The sequence below is a fragment of the Tiliqua scincoides genome, chromosome 2 (assembly GCF_035046505.1).
Source record: "Tiliqua scincoides isolate rTilSci1 chromosome 2, rTilSci1.hap2, whole genome shotgun sequence".
In the NCBI taxonomy this organism is placed as follows: domain Eukaryota; kingdom Metazoa; phylum Chordata; class Lepidosauria; order Squamata; family Scincidae; genus Tiliqua; species Tiliqua scincoides.
Window position 1 is genome coordinate 152,907,926 of NC_089822.1, and position 20,114 is coordinate 152,928,039.

Here is a 20,114-nt window from a genome sequence, read left to right on the forward strand (position 1 = left end):
GTTGCACAGAAATACTAGAGTTCATTGCACCTTTTTGGGAACATATTATCAGAAGCATATTTGAGGTACTGCACTCTCTCAGGCCTTCAAATATTTTCAAAGAAATATAAAAACCACAAGAAATAAGGAGGCACCTTTTATTGGACCAACCTTTATCGGTAGAGGTATAATAAAGTTATCTGCTACAGAGGGGTCTTCCCCAAGCAGGATGGAAGAGTACAGATCCATCTCAGCTGTACATATTACATGAAGTATATGAATCCTATACAGACCCACCTCCTGTACAGATTACAGGGTTTAGAGATACCACTGGTTGGTAACCTAATAAAAAAATTTGCATCCCTGTGGTTTCCACCAGTTGTCCACATAGAAGCAGGAAAGTCACCAATCTCCCACCCTCACAAAGGAGCCTAAAACCAGCCTACTCTGTCCTGTAGATAAGTGCATTGAGTCCCATAATATGCTAGCACAATATCCTTTCTGGTATGAGGAAAGCTTGGAACCCTAAAACGCAGACACCAGTTCCAGGCCAAGAAGCACCACGTTTATTAAACAGAGAGGAATGGAAAGAAAATATGTTTTGAAGAGACTGAGCAGGGCTGCCTGTTCCCCCTGCACCCTTCCTCAAGCAGGAGCTAGAAATCCTGAAAGTGTCCAGGAACAAGTCCCACTGTCAAGTTTCCACAGCCTCTTCGCAAGTGTCTACTGCAGCTCAACAAAGATGCAATAAGCTTCAATTTCCATAGACCTGAGATAACCTGGACTGTGTGAATAAGTTACAGATTTGGTGTAAGCTATGTCATGAGAAGCCAAAGCTATCCTTGGGACAGTCACATGATGAATTTGAGTAGAATTAAAGCACATAAGAGGGACACTGAGATTGAGGCAGCAGACTCTACATAGGGGCCTCTCTGTATGATCAGAAATCTTAAGAAGTCTCTACATGTGTATGATTGTGCACATGTAAACTTTCTCCAGAAAGAAGTTTTCTTCAACCTGTCATCAAACGTGAATAGAGAAAGATAACTGGTTTGCTGTACCGCCTTCCTTCCCCCCAGCCCTCTGACAGACTCCTCATTCCAATAGCTGCCATATAGAGAGATGATAGGGAAAAAAGTTGGATGAATGACAGGGTTTCTCTGTGTAGTGGGAGAGGGGGAGAAAGAAAATGCTTAATGATCCAGCTGCCAAGGACCTGCCAAGCACCAACCAGTTACAAACAGCAAGGTAGCAGGAAGCATGGTCTAAAAAAGAGAAATGGGTAGTAGAAGGCTTTATTCACATAAACAAGCAAGAGCTTATAGCAAAAACATCGTTTTTTCCTGTCCCAAGACAACACCTTTGAAGGAATGGGCAGTAATAAATTTGCACATGTACAGTAGGAGCTGCAACCAGAAAAATGACATCTTGGGCAAGAAATGAGGAAGCCACGTAGCTAGGGCAAGAATCAGTCTGCAACAGAGTTGTTGCAGCTTCTTCACAGGGGAGGTTACAGCCCCATCTAGGAAACAAACATTTGGGTTTCTGGGCAAGGCATTAATACCAATGCTTCAGAATATGCCTGTCTCAAATCTTTAAAAACCTGTGTTTTCTACAGAGATGCAGGAAGCAGCCTCATTAGGGAGGGAAGGGGAGAAGAGAGCTCTGCCTTCTTCAGCACAGAAAAGTGGTAGCACTTTGATCAACCAGAGTATAACCTACAGGCTACTGGAGCTGGTGAGCACATGTGGTGCCTCAGATGAGCAAGTCTCCAGCATTAACTGGGACAAAGAAGAGGTAGCCTTTTCCATACCTTGCCCTATTAGGGACCCAAGATTTCAAGCCTGCCTGAAAATCACACACCCTAACTTGAAAGCTCCTTTTTCTCACTGCATTGCATAACTTTTGGCAGACCTGCAGTCTCGGTCCTCATTTGTAAAGGGGAAATACTATTTCATTTCTATCCTGCCTTTCAATTCTGAAGATTTCTCAAGGCAGCTTGTATCAAGCAATAAAATTACTAGAGGGATATTGTCACTGAACAGGTGACACTTCCACTCCATCTGCATCTAGTTTTAAATTTCATGATTACTGCACGATGCTTACTGGCAATGGCTAACAGTTGTTACATATTTGATCCATTAACTTGCTCCATCCCAGGGTGCAAGTTCAAATCATAACATGAATAATTTTTCCCCATGCAAACCAAATTGAACCAGTTCAGATGGATGTTGAAGTGATTGAGCTTTCATTGGCCTGAACCCAAACTGAACTGGGACAACTTCAGTTGCACCCACACTAAAACCAAACAAGAATTTAAAAGATGACTCCATGACCCGGATGTTATTTGCAGGGCTACAGACTAGAAGTCTGCATCACGAACTGGGAGAGGCTGGAATTGTGTTACTTTTGCTGTGTAAGCTGCTCTGAGCTGTTTTTGTTGAAAAACAGTAAAAAAATTCATTATGACAATGTTATTATAAAATGAATAAAGTCAGAGGAATAGACCAGAAAGGTGGTTTAAAAATACCCAGTTATTATAATATTATTATTATTAAAATAGTTCTATGCCACTTTTCAGCAAACACAGTCCCAAAACAGTTTACACATAGCAAGAGACATTTTAAAATGGTTCCCTGTTCCAAATAGGCTCACAGTTTAAAAGAGATGCTTGCAAATGGTCCCTGGAAAAGAGGGTGTTCTGACTTGTAATCTTAATGGACACATACTTATGAAGGGTAAAATCATACATGTAGTCAGTGTGGTGGTTCAATAACAGAAAGAGAAGATGGGAGGAGGCAGTAGAAAGATTGCAAGGATTTCTCTTACAATTGTGTGAGCAGCATGGTAGGGGCTGTGCAGCTGCAACAGAAAAGCTATGGTTCTCAATACTGTATGTAAAGGTATTACATGCAGCAGGAGTCGAGTACAAGGAACAATTGCAGTACACTTGCAACACAAAATAAAAACAAAGCAGCCCCATGCCCCAAAATCCAGAATGACTCACAGCCTGGAAAGCAGCCACTCTGAAGAATGAGATAGATTAAAATATTCAGGACTTGGAAGGTCCTTGCCTGAGCTTTAGTTCCTGATCTCTTAAATAAGAAGTGCATCTATACCAGCAACTGCAAACCAGCCTAATAGAGCCAATATGGCATATTAGACAGAGCATCCAATTTGGGAGTGGGAGACTTGGGTTCAAATCCCTTGCTAGCTATGAAGCACACTGGGTAACCTTGGATCCGACACTGTTTCACATGCTAACCTACTTAATAAGGTCCTTTGTGAGGATAAATGAGATGGCTCAGACCATGTGCATCTCCCCAAACTCCTTGGGAGAAGAATAGGATAAAGATGTCCACTACTCTGCCATAACCACAACAAAAAGAAATCCATCAGGTTCTGAGGACTATGCATTCATCCTCACAGTGGAAAGTTCTGGGAACATTGTATCTTCTTTAGCATCTCCCCCAAATGCTGCCCTCTAGTAATCCCTACTGCCTTCTAATAATGTCATCCAGAAGCTAAAATTCTTTTTCTGCAGCCTTGAGTCCAGGCTAAGGCCTCCCAAAATGGCTCAAGGTACAAATTCCTTTGAAAGAGAAAGAAAAGCCTAATTGGGCTAGACCCTGAGCATCCTCAGTGCTTCTTGCTGCCAGGATTCTTGCTGCTGAACAGGCTGACCTTGTTGGCAGAGGATGATTCTAGTTTCACTTTATCCAGTAGGGTCTTCTTAATGGCCGCTGGGGAGATTGTCTCTTGGTCAGCCAAGGACTGTAGCTCCCTGTGGGAGATGAAAAGTTTGTTACCAGTTAGGAGGGCAAAACTGAGAAGAGACTGTTCCTCATTTACCATGCATGCATGTACCTTGTCCTGATGCAGGATGCCTCCACAGCATTGATGAGCAGTGAGCGAAAACCGCCACTTTCCAGGAAGTGAAGGGCATAAATGGTAGCACCTCCTGGTGAGCAAACATTGTCCTTCAGCTGTCCGGGGTGCTGCTCAGATTCCAAAAGCATCTTGGCAGCTCCCTGCGGCATTATAAGAGGTTCAATAAGCTTATGAGAAACTGCACCAACTTCTTTAACCTGCATTCACTTTAATTTTTAAGATTTGTTAAGTGCCCTTCTTTGAAAATATTCAAGGCAATTCAAAAGTCCCTAGTCACAAGGTGAAAGCATCCAGCACCCTTGTCAAAACTACAAGATGCTCAAAGAACTAGAAGGAAGACTGAGCTGCACCATACATGTCTGAAGCATGATTATATCCTCTAGGCCCTCCCCACAGTGCCTTTGCTCCCTCTGGTCAAGAAGTCAATTTAGGGAAGAACAAAGAGTCATGTCGGTTGCTTTCAGAAGCTTCAAATACCCAGATATTTTGAACCAAACAACATGATCATGTTTGGCGATACCTTTGAACCACACACTGAAAGGCCAAGGCACAGCCTGAACAAACAAGATGAAACACTGACCAGCAAGGCTTGGGCTCCCAGCCGGACGGCTAGTCTCCGAGGAAGGCCCATCTTTACTCCTCCATCTGCCAGGGCATCCAAAGCTGTGAATGCCTGAGAAAGCAGAAGCACCAAAAGAAACTAAGGCTGGTGACTCTGGAGATGAAATGCACTCAGAAAGGGATGCTGTTCTGCCTAGTTAAGGGAACAAACTCTTCCTAAGTACCACCTCTCCTCTGCAAAAAGCCAGGATGGGCACCCAACCTCATCTTACATTTTTTCGCCAGGTACCAACCAAGGCCTCTTGCAGGCCAGCTTGTTAATGTATTCTTGCTGATCACCCATGATGGACTTGAACAAAGAATCTGGAAGTGAATGATTACGATGATATTCTGGACATAAGAAACGCCACTACCTCCAGTCCAGAACTGCTGCAAGGAGATCTCTCTCCTGGGAAAATACAGTCTACTACTAGTATAGCTCTTCATTTTAAAAACCTTGCCTAATCAATTCCTTTTGCCTCATATGGGAAAGAAATGGTACGTACATAGGCAGGTCCACTGCCGCTCAGTCCAGTGACAGCATCTATCAAGTCTTCTTCCACCTCAGTGCAAAAGCCCACGCTAGTCATCAGCTGTTCCAAGAGCTTTCCATCCTCCACATCGGCATGAGTCCCTGAGGCGTAGACAGTGGCCCCTTCCCGTACAATTACCGGTGTGTTGGTCATGCACCTGATCACTTTTGGAGTGGGGCAGAAGGCAGAAAGTTTCTTGCAAGGCAAAAGAGATGAAAAATAGGAGAAACCAAAGGGGCTTATTTAACACACACCTTGCATCTAAAATGAGTTCTCTTGCAGCAAAGCACCCAAGGGACAAAGAAAATCCAAATAAACTCCTCCCACCCCAAAGGGGGACAGTCAGGGCAGATTTTTTAGGCTAGATAAATAAAATAACATTTTTTAAAATTAAGATCACCAATTGCGTAATGACCTGATTGTCTGAAACTTATATGCCAGCTATCTAAAACACAGCCCTGTTATCACAAGTACATCAATAGAAGGGTAAGCCTGCAATATAAGGTTTTTGTAACATGTTACATACTTAAATAGTTCACACAAGTTGTGTAAACACACCTTCATGGAATATTCAGTCAGTGGCAGAACCTGCCATTTTCAGAGCCATTATTCAAAGTCTATCCTTGCAAATATTAAGAGTAATTATTTTTCTTAAAACTCTATGCTGGCAGCTGCTCATTTCTTCTTGAAAAATCAGTACCCAGAGCAGAAGAAGCACATGAAGGACTTGAGTGACTACTTTCTTAGCTCCAAGGCTTCAACTGCAAACTTAGGACCCAATCCCATCCAAATTTCCAGCACCAGTTCAGTCGCAATGCAGCCTCAAGGTAAGGGAACAAATGTTCCCATACCTTGAGGAAGCCTGTGACTGCCTCTCCACCACTGGATGCAGTGCATGCCCCATTGGCACAGCTGCACCAGCACTGGAAAACTGGATAGGATTGGGTCCTCACACATAGCACACTGGGAGGATAAGAGTATGTGATCCTTACCCAAGTGAGGATACAAGATTTTACAGATACAATATATCTACATAATTCTTTCCATGACACAGGCAATCCCAAGATAGACCCTGTGGATATTAGCATTACTAGTGCAATGCCAAATGAGCCACTTCTGTTTCAGAAAATATTTCCTGACATATTAGAATTATGACAAGTTCCTTAAATGTTTCATTCAGATGACATGGTGAAGGGGTCTGGAAATATTAACCCAAAGTTTACAACATCTATTAAATGGTTCTTCAAAATCATTATGTTAAATAAAGTATCTTAATTAAAATATTCATATCCCACCTTTCCTCCCATAAAATGAGTAAGGGCCCAATCCTATCCAACTTTCCTGCACCAGTACAGCTGCAATGCAACCCCTAGGTGAAAGAACAAACATTCCCTTACTTTGTGGAGGTCTCCATAACTATCCTCCCAGCACAGGATGCAGCACACACCCCACTGGCACGGCTACACCAGGGCTGGAAAGTTGGATAGGATTGGGCCCTAAGACAGCTAACAAAGGTTAAAATACAAAATCACAATAAAACACAAAATCCCAATGGCAAAAAACAGCAAACTAAACAATAGGAGAACAGTGAAAGATAGCAAGGCAGTAAAAACAAAAACCAGCAGCACATGATTAAAAAAAAATTACCAAAAATTAAGAGTCAGGCCCCAAGCCATATACAGCTTTAAAGATCAAAACCAGCACCTTGAATTGTGCCCAGACATGAACCAGCAGCCAATGTGGCCACCAGAGTAGCAGCTCAACAGAGTCAAACTGTCGAGCCCCACCCACCACACGGGCCACTCTGCACCAGATTCAGTTTCTGAACAGCCTTTGGGGCAGACCTACATAAAATGTAAACAGTCAAATCTTGAGGTCACCAAGGCATGGACCACTGCGATTAGGTCTGACTGATTCAACAGTGGCCACAGCTTGAACAGCAAGCTTAGCTAGGCAAAGGCCCTGCTGGCCACCTGAAAATCCAAAAGGAGTGACAAGACCCCCAAGCTGTGAACCTGCTCCTAGAGGAAGTGCAACCCAGGTCAGAGCAGGTTGACAGTCAAATACCTGCGCTGTCAATTTCTGAACCAAGGACCTCTGTTTTGTCTGGATTTAATTTCATCTACTTAACCTCATCCAATGACCTAGTATTTCTACAGCCACCCTGGGATTAGCTGACAGATAGCTATAGCTAGGAATCATCTACATATTGACAGGAGCAAAGCAAAAAGCAAAATGAGCACATAGGTAAGGAATGCAAATCCTTCTCTTCCTGTGGCTTCCTTCCACACAGCACTTTCCTCTTCAGCTGAGCTTCCATACTAGAAATGACTTTGGCAGAGTGAGGGGCTGCAGGTAGATTCCAACTTTTTCTTTCTATGTTATTGGAGGCAGTTTTATATTTAAGCATACATGGCTACCAATATCAAGTCTAGTTGGTCTTCAAAAAAATCTGGGGGCTGCCTTTGTTTACAACCAGCCTAACCAAAAGAGCTATGCAATAAGTCAGGGCTGAAACTCTCACCTTCTCAATAGAGCTAATGGTGACACCAGCAGCACATGAAACCACAATATGCCGATTCTCTATATCTGAGCCAATCTCATCCAGGATAAATGGAATAATGGGAGGTTTCACTGCCAGAAACAGGACATCACTGTTTTTAACAGTCTCTTTGTTGCTCATGGTGAAATTCACACCTATTTTCTGGAATTAAGAAGTTAAACAGCAAAAGGTGAGGCACCATTTTCCTTTGCTTAGACAGCAGGGTTTCAACATGTGGGGTCTGCCAAGAGTTGGGTATAATCTTGTTTACTGGGGATTGCAGAAACAGCGTGAATTCAATACATGAGATGTCAGCAGTCATGAAGGTCACAGGACTTTGTCCTTTACACATTAAATGGACACTAAATGGGGAAGGCAGAGATTGAGGTCAAAGCCTCAGAGCAGTTCATATGCTCAGGATCAGTCAGGGCCATTTAGATACGAAAAATTATCCTGGAGTTCACCCCAGCTTCCCATGGTATACATTGCCCCAAAGAGAGAAACTGGACCATTGCCCTTTGCATGCAAACATGTTTATCTGTAGTTCAGAAACCCTGTTTAGCTGGAAAACCTGCTTCTGGAATGGGGCACTGAGTGTAGAAAAATGGTGGTGGAAGATGTGTCATCTTGACCCCAAGCCAAATCCTGGGCCCAGCAGCTTTTCCCCAGTAGGGTTTCAAACATGTCTTTGAAAGAATTAAGACACATTTGAAACCCCACAAACAGAAAAGCCACTTGGGAAAGGCATTTGGAGTAGGGAAATGTCAGATGAAGAAACACACACCCTTCCCACCAAGCATTTCTCTGCTGTCACTCACCTCCCCCCAAAGAAGCTTTCAAAGCAAAAAGGAGAAACTGGGTTCCAGCTGCACATTTATTATGTGTGGTATAGCCCTAATTTCTCAGTTTTCACAGCTGTATCGTCCAATGTTGAATGAACCCCACTGGCCGAAAGAACACCAACTGGGAAGTTCAGTCTCTGAAACTCCAACACTGAACCAAAAAGAGAATCTGGCAAACTACCACACTGTACGGGTGAGGCACATGTGGCAAGATTTTTATGGCTATCCTGTGAGTGAGTAAGAAACATTAAGGGTGCTATTTTAAGTGTGCTCTAAGCCAGCGCAAGTCCCCTGTGCTGGCCTCCTGATGTCACAAAAGTGCTGTAAGGCACCAGCACCACTGGGTGAGTTGAGGAGCTGGTGCAGGGAACTTGTGCTGGCCTCCAAAGGCCAAATGCAGCCCCAGCAGTGTTGGCAGAGGCTGTGTTTGTGTAAGTGGTGGGCCGCTGGTACAGGAGTCTGGGGACAGTGGGGGGAGGCATTGTGGGGCAGGGGAAGGACAAGCAGGCCCAGCCTATATGTTCTGGCACAGGATAGGATGGGGTTGCCAGGTTTACAAATCCTAAAACCTACCCTCAACCCAGCCACTGTTGGGAGATCAGTGTCTGGTGCACTTGCTGTGATCTTATGAGCGGCCAAGATCCCTGTAAAGAGAAAAATCTTCAGTTTGGGTTTAAATTTAATCACAGCCTTCTACCAACCGTTCAGCCAACCAATTCCTTCTCCCACTTCCTCTCCACTACATCTAGGATAATTAAGATCACTGATCCCAATTACTCTTCACCTTCAATAACCCAGCTACTTCTGGGTTCTCATACTTCTGCATCTGAAAAATTTATACACAAAGACAAAGGATGCCATGCATACAAACAGGCAAACGCCTGGGGAACTGGTTCGTAAAATTACCACCCTTCTCAAATTTTTGCATCTCAGATCTGCAAGAAGAAACAAGCTCTCTTTTGCAAAGCTTGCACTTTGCTTGTGAGGAGTCATGAATTCTTCCGGGCAGCCTTATTGCTTCATTCCTTGATAAACATCGCAACAGGAGATGGAAGTAATTTTCTTCTCCGTGGTAACACCCTGTAAACCCCCAATCTTAGGGCAAGCTGCCCAATCTTTGTTTGCAGGTAATGGTTACTGTAGCTTGTATTTTTGTATTTAAATACAAAAGGGAGTTGAAACAAAAGAAAAGCCAACAGTGCATATCACCCGCCCCTGCTGCTCAGCAGTTCTACTTAGTGGTGTGGAACAAGTTTTTCTGGAGAGGGTGACAATTTTTTAGGAGCACTATTATGGGTGGAATTTCATCAGGAACTAGCACAAGCACCAGCATCAAGCATAAGATTAAGACCAGCCTGACATCCCATTCCTGCAGTATACCAACATAGAGAACTCCTTCCCCCAACCCCTCCCTTGCCCATAACATCTCACTGATGACTCAGGGCCCAATCCTATCCAATTTTCCAGCACTGGTGCAGCTGCAATGAAGCCCCAAGGTAAGGGAACAAATGCTCCCATATCTCAAGGAAGCCTCTGTGATCACTGCCCCACCACAAGATGCAGTGCATGCCCATTAGCAAAGATGCACCGGCACTAGAAAATTGGATAGGATTGGGACCTCATAGAGGCAGTCTAAAATGGTTTTATTTTTTTCAGGGATGTGGGTGTTATCCAAAAATAAAAACAGATAAAAGCAGTGTTATGTGTTTTTATTCCAACTTAACTTTTTAATCAATTTTATCAGGTGTAATCACTGTCATATAGGTGGGACATATGTGTTTTGTTTTATTTTCACCATTTTAGACTGCCCTACTGATGAGGAAAGGCAGAGAAAAACGCTTACAGGCACAGGACAGGTGATGTGCCACAATTGCCAGTATTTTATTCAACCTTAGGCGGTGTGACCAAGCTGTGGAAACAAAGAGAACTTTGCTCTGCAAGCATTCCCTGGGAGAAAAAAAGGGTTTTTCCCTGTAAGTTTCACATGAGATCTTGCTTGCAAGGAACCCTGGCACAGCACCTGCCTACCTGCTGCAGTGAAACCCCGAGCCAGGGAGAAGGCAAGCTGCCCGGCACCGATGAATCCCACGCTCATTGTGCCAACAGTAGCCAAGAATCGACCTAGGGGGTTCCTGGGGATGAAGGGCAACAAAGTCAGGTTCCGCAGTCAGCAATGCTACTGTGTTTCTAGTCCCTCCGTGGTCCCCATTCACCTCCCACCAGCTTCCTGCTGGCTCCTGCTTCCCCTCCTTCCAGACCTTCCATGCCTGCCTCGTTCTCCCCACCGGCCCTAGGCGCGCCCCCACCTCTGTATCTCCTTATCACAAACCTCTGATACTGCCCACGTGGCTCGTCCAGTGGGAAAAAGGATACTCAGAGCAGGCGCCGGCTTGTGGTGGCAAAACGACAGAACGCGGTCAGCTCAGCCAATCCAAGCGCAGGGAGGTGTGGCCTCGCCGTCATCTCCCCCAATGGGATTCTAAGGAGGCAGGTCGCTTGTTGGCAATTGGAGCAACCTTTGTTTGCAGTTGCATCATTCGAAGCTCGAACGGGGGCCGCGAGGGATCTATTCCAGTCTGTGTTCATTGGCAGGTTCTGGCTGCTGCCACCTCAATGATGCTTTTGACTGCACATGCGGAGCTGGTGGCCGCGCTGCCTTCTGGGAATTGTAGTCTTATAAGGTGTAGCGTGCAGTCTTAGCCCAGTGATTTTCAACCTTGCCCATCTCAGGGCACACTGGCGAAGCACTAAAATGGTCAAGGCACACCATCAGTGTTTTGACAGTGGACAAGGGATACTGTGCTGCCAGTGGGGGGCTTACTTTCTCAGTGGCCCTACTGATAAATGACCCTCTCCCAAAATCCTGTGGCACACCCTGGGGACCCTTCAAGGCACACCAGTGTGCCATGGCACAGTGGTTGAAAATGGCTGTATAATAGCCAAATAAATGAAACGGGGACGACGACGACAACAACAACAACAACAAGTACCCTGTTATAATGGTTAAGGAAACAGGGTGACCAGATGTCATAACCACAAAAGAGAACAAGGCACCTTAAAATGTAGGGCATCCAAGAAAAATGGATGACACGACAAAATAAAAACTAAAGACACTCATATATTTATTTCATGTGGTTAGTTTAAACACTACATTATTTATTATTACATTTAAAACTATATTACATATAATTTATTTCTTACAAGTCTATGCACTACCTGCTCACAGGGAAAAGGAGGACATTTAAGTTCTTTTCCAGGACAGGAGGCTAAAAAAGAGGACATGTCCTGGGAAAAAGAGGACACCTGGTCACCCTGTACGGAAGACACCTGTCAAAACTCTTATGTAGACACTAACATCAGTTTACAGGTGACTGAAATAGGATGTTAGACAGGATTCCATCATAGCAGGCCTTCTTCAGCACCATTATAATGAGCACCTAGTACATTATATTGTATTTTAATTTTTTTTAATTTTGATTTTAATGTTAGGTATTTTGCTATTATCTTAACTTGGATGCTGGGTTAGGAATTTTGGAAAAATGAAAGATGGGTTTTAATGTACAGGTTTTCGATGTAATGCCCCCAACTTATGTCTTGGTTCCATTCTGGAAGTTTGTCTGGTAGTTAGAACTGGCATTAGGTTGAAACAGTGTTGTCATGCGAAACTGCAGTGCCAGTTCTCAGGGCTGCACTCAGGGCCTTCAAGGGGAATTTTATCAGGGTACAAAGTTTCTTTTTGATGCCTTCCCAAAGAGGAAGGGGCTGACACAGAGCAGGAAGGGTGGTGATGGGGACAGGCAGATTGGGGTGGGAAGGGGTAAAACAGGACAGAGGTAGGGTGGCAATAGCTGGAAAAGTCTTTGGAGCCCAGGTCTATTGAGCTTCCCAATATGCTACCCAGGTCTACCCGCCTATGCCGCATTAGCAGCTAGATACAGTAATATGGAAAACCATACACACTGTTCTCTCAAAAATCTTTTAAATATAGAAAATAATTGCAGAAAATTATCATCATGGTATTCTCACACTAAAATGGAAAGTGTCCTGTGTGTACTAAAACTTACTTCTGCAGCAGTTATAGTCCCGCAGCTGTGTTCCTGAGCTCCTACACAATCCATCATGGTAAGTGGATGGTATCCACAAGTGGTAAGTGGTAGCGTGACGGGATGTGATAGATGGTTTGGCACAATGAGAGGATGCGGAGACAAAGGAGCGAATAAGCAGCCCATCCTGGGGCATTCCATGTACAAATGCTTTTATGCAAATACCCAAAGTCTCCGAGCAAAGATTGGAGAACTGGAATGTCTGGTGACTAGGGAAAACATTGACATAGTGGGCATAACGGAAACCTGGTGGAATGTGGAGAATCAGTGGGATACTGCAATCCCAGGCTATAAACTCTACAGGAGGGACAGGGAGGGGTGTTTTGGAGGTGGGGTGGCCGTTTATGTTAAGGAAGAGATAGAATCCAGCAAAGTAGAGATTGAAGGTGGGTCCGACCGACTCCACAGTAGAATCTCTGTGGGTTAAATTACCAGGCCTGTGGAGCGATGTAATACTGGGGGCATACTGTTGTTCTCCAGACCAGAAACTGGAAGGGGACCTTGAAATGAGGAAACAGATCAGGGAGGTGACAAGGAGGGACAGGGTTGTAATCATGGGGGACTTCAATTATCCTCATATTGACTGGGTCAATTTGTGTTCTGGTCACAAAAAGGAGACCGGATTCCTTGACATGCTAAACGACTGTGCCTTACAGCAGCTAGTCATGGAGCCCACCAGAGGACAGGTGACTCTGGATTTAATATTGTGCGGTACTCAGGACCTGGTTAGAGATATCACGTTACGGAGCCATTAGGGAACAGTGATCATGCTGTGACCCGTTTCGACATGCACGTCGGGGGAAGAATACTGGGCAAATCTCTCACAAAAACCCTTGACTTCCGACGGGCGGACTTCCCTCAAATGAGGAGGCTGGTTAGAAGGAGGTTGAAAGGGAAAGTAAAAAGAGTCCAATCTCTCCAGAGTGCATGGAGGCTGCTTAAAACAACAGTAATAGAGGCCCAGCAGAGGTGTATACTGCAAAGAAAGAAAAAATGGTTGGCAACCTTCAGTCTCGAAAGACTATGGTATAAGCCTACAGCACCTGGTATTCCCAAGCGGTCTCCCATCCAAGTACTAACCAGGCCTGACCCTACTTAGCTTCTGAAATTATACAAGATCAGGCATGTGCAGGGTAACGGTTGCTGCTCAAGAAAGAAGGGCTCCACTAAAACCAGGAGGGTGCCCGCACGAACCAAGTTAGAGAGGCTATAAAGGGCAAGGAAGCTTCCTTCCATAAATGGAAGTCTTGCCCTAATGAGGAGAATAAAAATGAACATAAACTGTGGCAAAAGAAATGTAAGAAGGTGATACGGAAGGCCAAGAGGGACTATGAGGAACGCATGGCCAGCAACATTAAGGGGAATAATAAAAGCTTCTTCAAATATGTTAGAAGCAGGAAACCCGCCAGAGAAGTGGTTGGCCCTCTGGATGGTGAGGGAGGGAAAGGGGAGATAAAAGGAGGCTTAGAGATGGCAGAGAAATTAAATGAGTTCTTTGCATCTGTCTTCACGGCAGAAGACCTCAGGCAGATACCACTGCCCAAACGGCCCCTCCTGACTGAGGAGTTAAGTCAGATAGAGGTTAAAAGAGATGTTTCAGACCTAATTGATAAATTAAAGATAAGATCAATAAGGCCCTGATGGCATCCACCCTAGAGTTATTAAGGAATTGAAGAATGAAGTTGCAGATCTCTTGACTAAAATATGCAACTTGTCCCTCAAAACGGCCACGGTGCCAGAAGATTGGAGGATAGCAAATGTCACACCGATCTTTAAAAAGGGAAAGAGGGGGAACCTATAGGTCAGTCAACCTAACATATATACCGGGTAAGATGGTGGAATGCCTCATCAAAGATAGAATCTCAAAACACATAGACGAACAGGCCTTGCTGAGGGAGAGTCAGCATGGCTTCTGTAAGGGAAAATCTTGCCTCACGAACCTTATAGAATTCTTTGAAAAGGTCAACAGGCATGTGGATGCGGGAGAACCTGTAGACATTATATATCTGGACTTTCAGAAGGCGTTCGACATGGTCCCTCACCAAAGGCTACTGAAAAAACTCCACAGTCAGGGAAGTAGAGGACAGGTCCTCTCCTGGATTGAGAACTGGTTGAAGAGCAGGAAACAGAGAGTGGGTGTCAATGGGCAATTTTCACAATGGAGAGAGGTGAAAAGCGGTGTGCCCCAAGGATCTGTCCTGGGACCGGTGCTTTTCAACCTCTTCATAAATGACCTGGAGACAGGGTTGAGCAGTGAGGTGGCAAAGTTTGCAGACGACACCAAACTTTTCCGAGTGGTAAAGACCAGAAGTGATTGTGAGGAGCTCCAGAAGGATCTCTCCAGACCGGCAGAATGGGCAGCAAAATGGCAGATGCGCTTCAATGTCAGTAAGTGTAAAGTCATGCACATTGGGGCAAAAAATCAAAACTTTAGATATAGGCTGATGGGTTCTGAGCTGTCTGTGACAGATCAGGAGAGAGATCTTGGGGTGGTGGTGGACAGGTCGATGAAAGTGTCGACCCAATGTGCAGCGGCAGTGAAGAAGGCCAGTTCTATGCTTGGGATCATTAGGAAGGGTATTGAGAACAAAATGGCTAGTATTATAATGCCGTTGTACAAATCGATGGTAAGGCCACACCTGGAGTATTGTGTCCAGTTCTGGTCGCCGCATCTCAAAAAAGACATAGTGGAAATGGAAAAGGTGCAAAAGAGAGCAACTAAGATGATTACTGGGCTGGGGCACCTTCCTTATGAGGAAAGGCTACAGCGTTTGGGCCTCTTCAGCCTAGAAAAGAGACGCCTGAGGGGGGACATGATTGAGACATACAAAATTATGCAGGGGATGGACAGAGTGGATAGGGAGATGCTCTTTACACTCTCACATAACACCAGAACCAGAGGACATCCACTAAAATTTAGTGTTGGGAGAGTTAGAACAGACAACAGAAAATAAGGACAAGAAGGAGGGGAGGAGCAGCTGTGTAAACCGCTCTGAGGTCTTTGGAGGAAGGGCGGTATAAAAATGTGAATAAATAAATAAATAAAATATTTCTTTACTCAGAGTGTGGTTGGTCTGTGGAACTCCTTGCCACAGGATGTGGTGATGGCATCTGGCCTGGACGCCTTTAAAAGGGGATTGGACAAGTTTTTTAGAAATGGGCTATGTCAGAATGCCAGATGCAAGGGAGGGCACCAGGATGAGGTCTCTTGTTATCTGGTGTGCTCCCTGGGGCATTTGGTGGGCTGCTGTGAGATACAGGAACTAGATGGGCCTATGTCCTGATCCACTGGGGCTGTTCTTATGTTCTTACAAGCCGAAGAGCTACAGTAGTAGGCCAGTTTCCTTCCAGATTTGACACTATGTTAAGGACTGTCATGTATGCATTTCTCTATGCATATGGCTTGTGGCAGCCACCTCTACTGCATGTCTGCGGTGCTGTCCCCAACATCCTGTGTGGGTAGCGAGGCCAGTTGAGATAGGAAAATGTATGATCCCAGGAAATTTCTGGGCCCCCTCTTTTGAGTCCCCTTTTGACCCTGGACTACGGTACAAATTACCCCCCTTAAACCCCTTTCATAGGCCCTGGCTGCACCTTCATAAAAGCACCAATGCAGCTGTCCATAAGTTGGGATGTCCATAAGTTGGGGACTTGGACTACCTGTATTTCAAATTTAAATGAATGAATGGGGCCACATTTTCATTCACAAGTGCTGCAAGGAGAAAAACTAGTTGGCAACCTTCAGTCTCGAAAGACTATGGTATCGCGCTCTGAAAGGTGGTTCTGGAACAGCATCTAGTGTGGCTGAAAGGCCGATTCGGGAGTGACTATCCCTTCCACACTGGGAGCAAGTGCAGTCTGTCCCTGGCCTGTCTCCCTGGCTATGGGCCTTCCTTCTTTGCCTCTTAGCCTCAGACTGTTGGCCAAGTGTCTCTTCAAACTGGGAAAGGCAATGTTGCACAGCCTGCCTCCAAGCGGGCCGCTCAGAGGCCAGGGTTTCCCACTTGTTGAGGTCCACTCCTAAGGCCTTCAGATCCCTCTTGCAGATGTCCTTGTATCACAGCTGTGGTCTACCTGTAGGGCGCTTTCCTTGCACAAGTTCTCCATAGAGGAGATTGAAATAGTATTCCTGGTTGTGAACACACTTTGTTCTGCATCATATTAAAATTGTTAAAGAAGGCAAGAACTGAGGTAGAGTTTATTTATTTCTAAGAAGGGGTAGAGTTTATTTCTCAGAATGAACTTATTAATAGGATGAAACACCAAAACAAACAAACAAGCTATTGGAATATGCCAGTTTCTTGTGATGTCTAAACAAAAGCTGGTTAAAATAGTTTCCAGTTGTGCTTCGTTTCCGAGAATTCACATGAGATGAGAGGATGCCAGCTGCGGAGATTTGAAATTGCTCAGTGAAGGTTTCTAAAGAATGTCTCTGTACCTTGAATTAGCATTCCCAGTTGAGCAGAGGTAATTTGGGACTTTGCTCTAAGTGTTCATGCCTCAAATGCCAACAGTTCTTTCCCTCCCATTTAATCTGCTGGAATGTTCCAAACTAAGTATCCTCCAAATGTAGTTTTGTACAGAAAGCTTGGTAAGGCCTTTTACAGTGACAGTGACATTCTGAGCTAGCAAAACCTTGTGTGCTCATGCTTTGCTTCACCTGCCCCATCTCTCAGCCTGTCAGGCATTCCTTTCAAACTTTGACAAGAATTTGAAGCAATCAATGATACTTGCTCTACCCATTTAGTGAGAATATCTGTGGTAATTATAGAATTTCATTATGGACGAAACCTTCAATGGATTACTCCTCCTCCTGTTATGTACCCCATTGCCAAACAGTAAAACATTCCAGGGACAATGCTATATAGTTTAGACAGCAATCCTAAATACAGAGTTCTGTTGAACTCAGTGAGACTTGCTTCAAGTAAACATGTGAGCATGTGCTGCATGTTTCCTTTGGATGACAGCACACTGGAAACTTATTTGCAATATTTTTTAATTAAAAATATTCAAAGATAGCACATTGAAAACAAGGAGGTGTTTGTACAGCAGAAAGCAGATCACCAGTTCCCAACTCTCCCTTAGGGCACAATCCTAACCAGGTCTACTCAGAAGTAAGTCCTATTTTGTTCAATGGGACTTACTCTCAGGAAAGTGTGGTTAGGATTGCAGCCTGAGAGTCCAACAGTGTGTGCAGGCTTCCTGCTGGCACACACTGTCGCAAATGTGCTGTAGGGCACATTTGCGAGCCTTACCACCAGGCCAGCACCCGTGGTAGCCCAACGCTGGCCGGCACTGGGCTAGCACTGGGCAGGCGCCCGGTCTCTGCCACTTGGCGGTCGCACGGACCCCCGAGCCTCTGCACAGTAAGAGGGGACGGGGAGAGGACGGGAGGAGGCATAACGGGGAGGGGGGAGGCAGGCGAAGGGCAGAGAGAGGGTAGAGAGGAGGCGTGATGGGGAGGCGGGGAGAGGGCGGGTAGGAGGCATGCTGGGGGGAGGGAGCGGGGAGGGAGGGAGGTGGATTCGGTGGAGCTCCACTCCACCGGATCCTGTCCATTCGTGTGGGGCTTGGTGCCCTACACAAACATCTTTACCTTGAGTAAAGGTGAATTGAGTAGCCCCATTGTGGGGCTACTTCCCTTACCTGGAAGAAAGGGATGAAAGTCCCCTTCTCCCGAGGTGCCACCCATGGTACTCCGTGGCACGCAGGATCCAGCGTCAGCTGTTTTCAGTGCCGCTGAAGCTGCGTGCCACGGGAGCTCAAGATTGGGCTGCCCGTCTCTTATTTTCTCTAAAATTCTCACTGTAAACTGGTTCCAACTGATTCTATAACACGTACACCCAGCTGAAGAGCTGTCACCTTCTAGAGAGAGATTCCCAGTTAACAGGAGATCGTCTCCTGTAGTTAGCAGCGCTCACTGATGAGAGATCAATTCATCATATCCTATTAGCAAACAGTCTAGTTTAGAAAGGGTGGCTTATGAGCAGCTGTAACATCTCTGCACAGTGCTTGCAAAAACAAAACCCTACCAACACATTAAGCTTACTTGAGTCCCACATCCTTCAGTTGGAACAAATTAAGCAAATTAAGACATTTATACAATTCAGTGGTGTAGCTAAGAGGGGTAGAGGGTACATTACCTTGGGTACGGGGGTGCCAACCCACACCCCTGATATAGGACCCAAAGTGAAAAAGCGGCCTTCAGAGGCCTCCTTAAGCCTCAGAAGGCCTCCTGGAGGCTTTAGAAAGGCACTTATGGAGTTTGTGAAAACTGGAAAAGCCTTCTAAGGCTTCTGGGAAGCCTTCTGAGGGCTGCAAAGGAGAAGACGAATCTGGAAAGGAGGCTCTGTGTGAGTACTGTTGCCCTTTGTCTCCAGGGAGGGAGATTTTCTTCTGAGAGACTTTGGGCTCGTGTGTGTGTTAAGACACTTGTGTTATTTTGATAAACACTATGCAAGCAGCTCCCACCCCCCATGCCAAAATGCTAGGCAAGAGGCTGCTCTTTCCTCGACTCTTAGGAACCTCAGACCACCTCCCAGAATATGTGTGTGTGTGTGTGTGAACCCAGGCTGTTAAAATTTTTTGTGCTCTGGGTGCCAGATGGCTTAGTTACACCACTGAATGGGACAGCCTCTCTATTTTATATTGAACAGCCTGCTATGAAGAGGTGGGAGAGTGGCTGTTAGATGGACAGCCTTATAAGAGTCACCAAACATGCCTCCTTCACAGGCTCCTTTGAGAAGACTAGACAAAGGCTGATGGATGACACAGATGACACAGAGCTTCAAAACCACTACCTTTATTTTAATAACGCCTAATATTCAAAACATGCCAAGGAGGGATTTGCAGGGCTTGTCTTTCCAGTGTACAAAAACACATGAAATTTTAGCAGGTGGAATGTCTGCTTTTGCATCATATCTCCCTTTTCCTTCTTCCCCATGGAGAAGCCTACACCATCTTGTGTACTTCTAACACTCCTCTTAAACTTCAGTAGTAGGGAGAGAAGAAGAGGCATGTATTGAGTGCTGGCTAATATAGTGCAGGTGCGGGTTCCCTTAGGGGGAGAAAGGTGGGATAAAAATATGACAAATAAATATTGTGCACAATGATTGGTTTGGTCAATGGGTTGGAGCAGTGAGACCATACTTCACTTAATTCTTGAGAAATATTATTGCATGAAACCAGAGTGGGAAAGTACATCCTATCAAAAAGTGTTTAGTGTTGGGGCAACCCCACTTCCTTCCAGAGGTGCAGAACATGGGGAAGAACATTGAAAGTCGGAGTAGGGAATAATATGATACAGGCACACCAGTAAGTTTCCTGCCCAAAGAGGCAAAACCTTAGGGGGATGCTTCCGCCCTTCTTGCTGCAAGGGCTTCTGGGATTCCTACAGTGACAGGAAGTTTGCCAGGCAATGACTGGCAGTGCAGGAGAAGGGACTAGTGTGGCTTTCACTATGACAAAAGCCCCAGATTGCAGAGAGTGCACGTCTCTTCTTTGCTTCCTTGCCCCTTGTCAAGGGCTCCCTAGCTGAAAACATGCTGCAACTAAGGAAAGATGCGCACAGATGCATCCAGGGCCAGTGCTGTCATTAGGTCAAGTAGGCAGCTGCCTAGGATGC

The 20,114-nt window shown here is 45.2% G+C and overlaps 1 protein-coding gene across 1 annotated transcript; it reads right to left on the reverse strand.

Annotated features, from left to right (window-relative positions):
• Window positions 1-1,258: 1,258 nt before the first annotated feature.
• PYCR1 (pyrroline-5-carboxylate reductase 1) lies at window positions 1,259-10,783 on the reverse strand. The gene is made up of 8 exons (XM_066614381.1): window positions 10,717-10,783; window positions 10,416-10,519; window positions 8,961-9,031; window positions 7,528-7,707; window positions 4,977-5,198; window positions 4,451-4,543; window positions 3,847-4,010; window positions 1,259-3,763 (listed from the first exon to the last, which is right to left on the reverse strand). Exons 2-8 carry the CDS (start codon window positions 10,480-10,482, stop codon window positions 3,619-3,621), a joined length of 942 nt encoding a protein of 313 aa, XP_066470478.1. The 5' UTR covers window positions 10,483-10,519; window positions 10,717-10,783; the 3' UTR covers window positions 1,259-3,618.
• Window positions 10,784-20,114: the final 9,331 nt, after the last annotated feature.

Bases quoted from the DNA above. Each gene is read 5' to 3' on its own strand.
- PYCR1 (XM_066614381.1), bottom strand. From the start codon at position 10,482: ATGAGCGTGGGATTCATCGGTGCCGGGCAGCTTGCCTTCTCCCTGGCT. The intron at 7,708-8,960 runs GTAGGTTTTAGG...TCTTAATTCCAG, and splicing joins CAACAGTGGCTGGGTTGAGG to AAAATAGGTGTGAATTTCAC. The intron at 5,199-7,527 runs GTGAGAGTTTCA...TTGCCTTGCAAG, and splicing joins CCATTAGCTCTATTGAGAAG to AAACTTTCTGCCTTCTGCCC.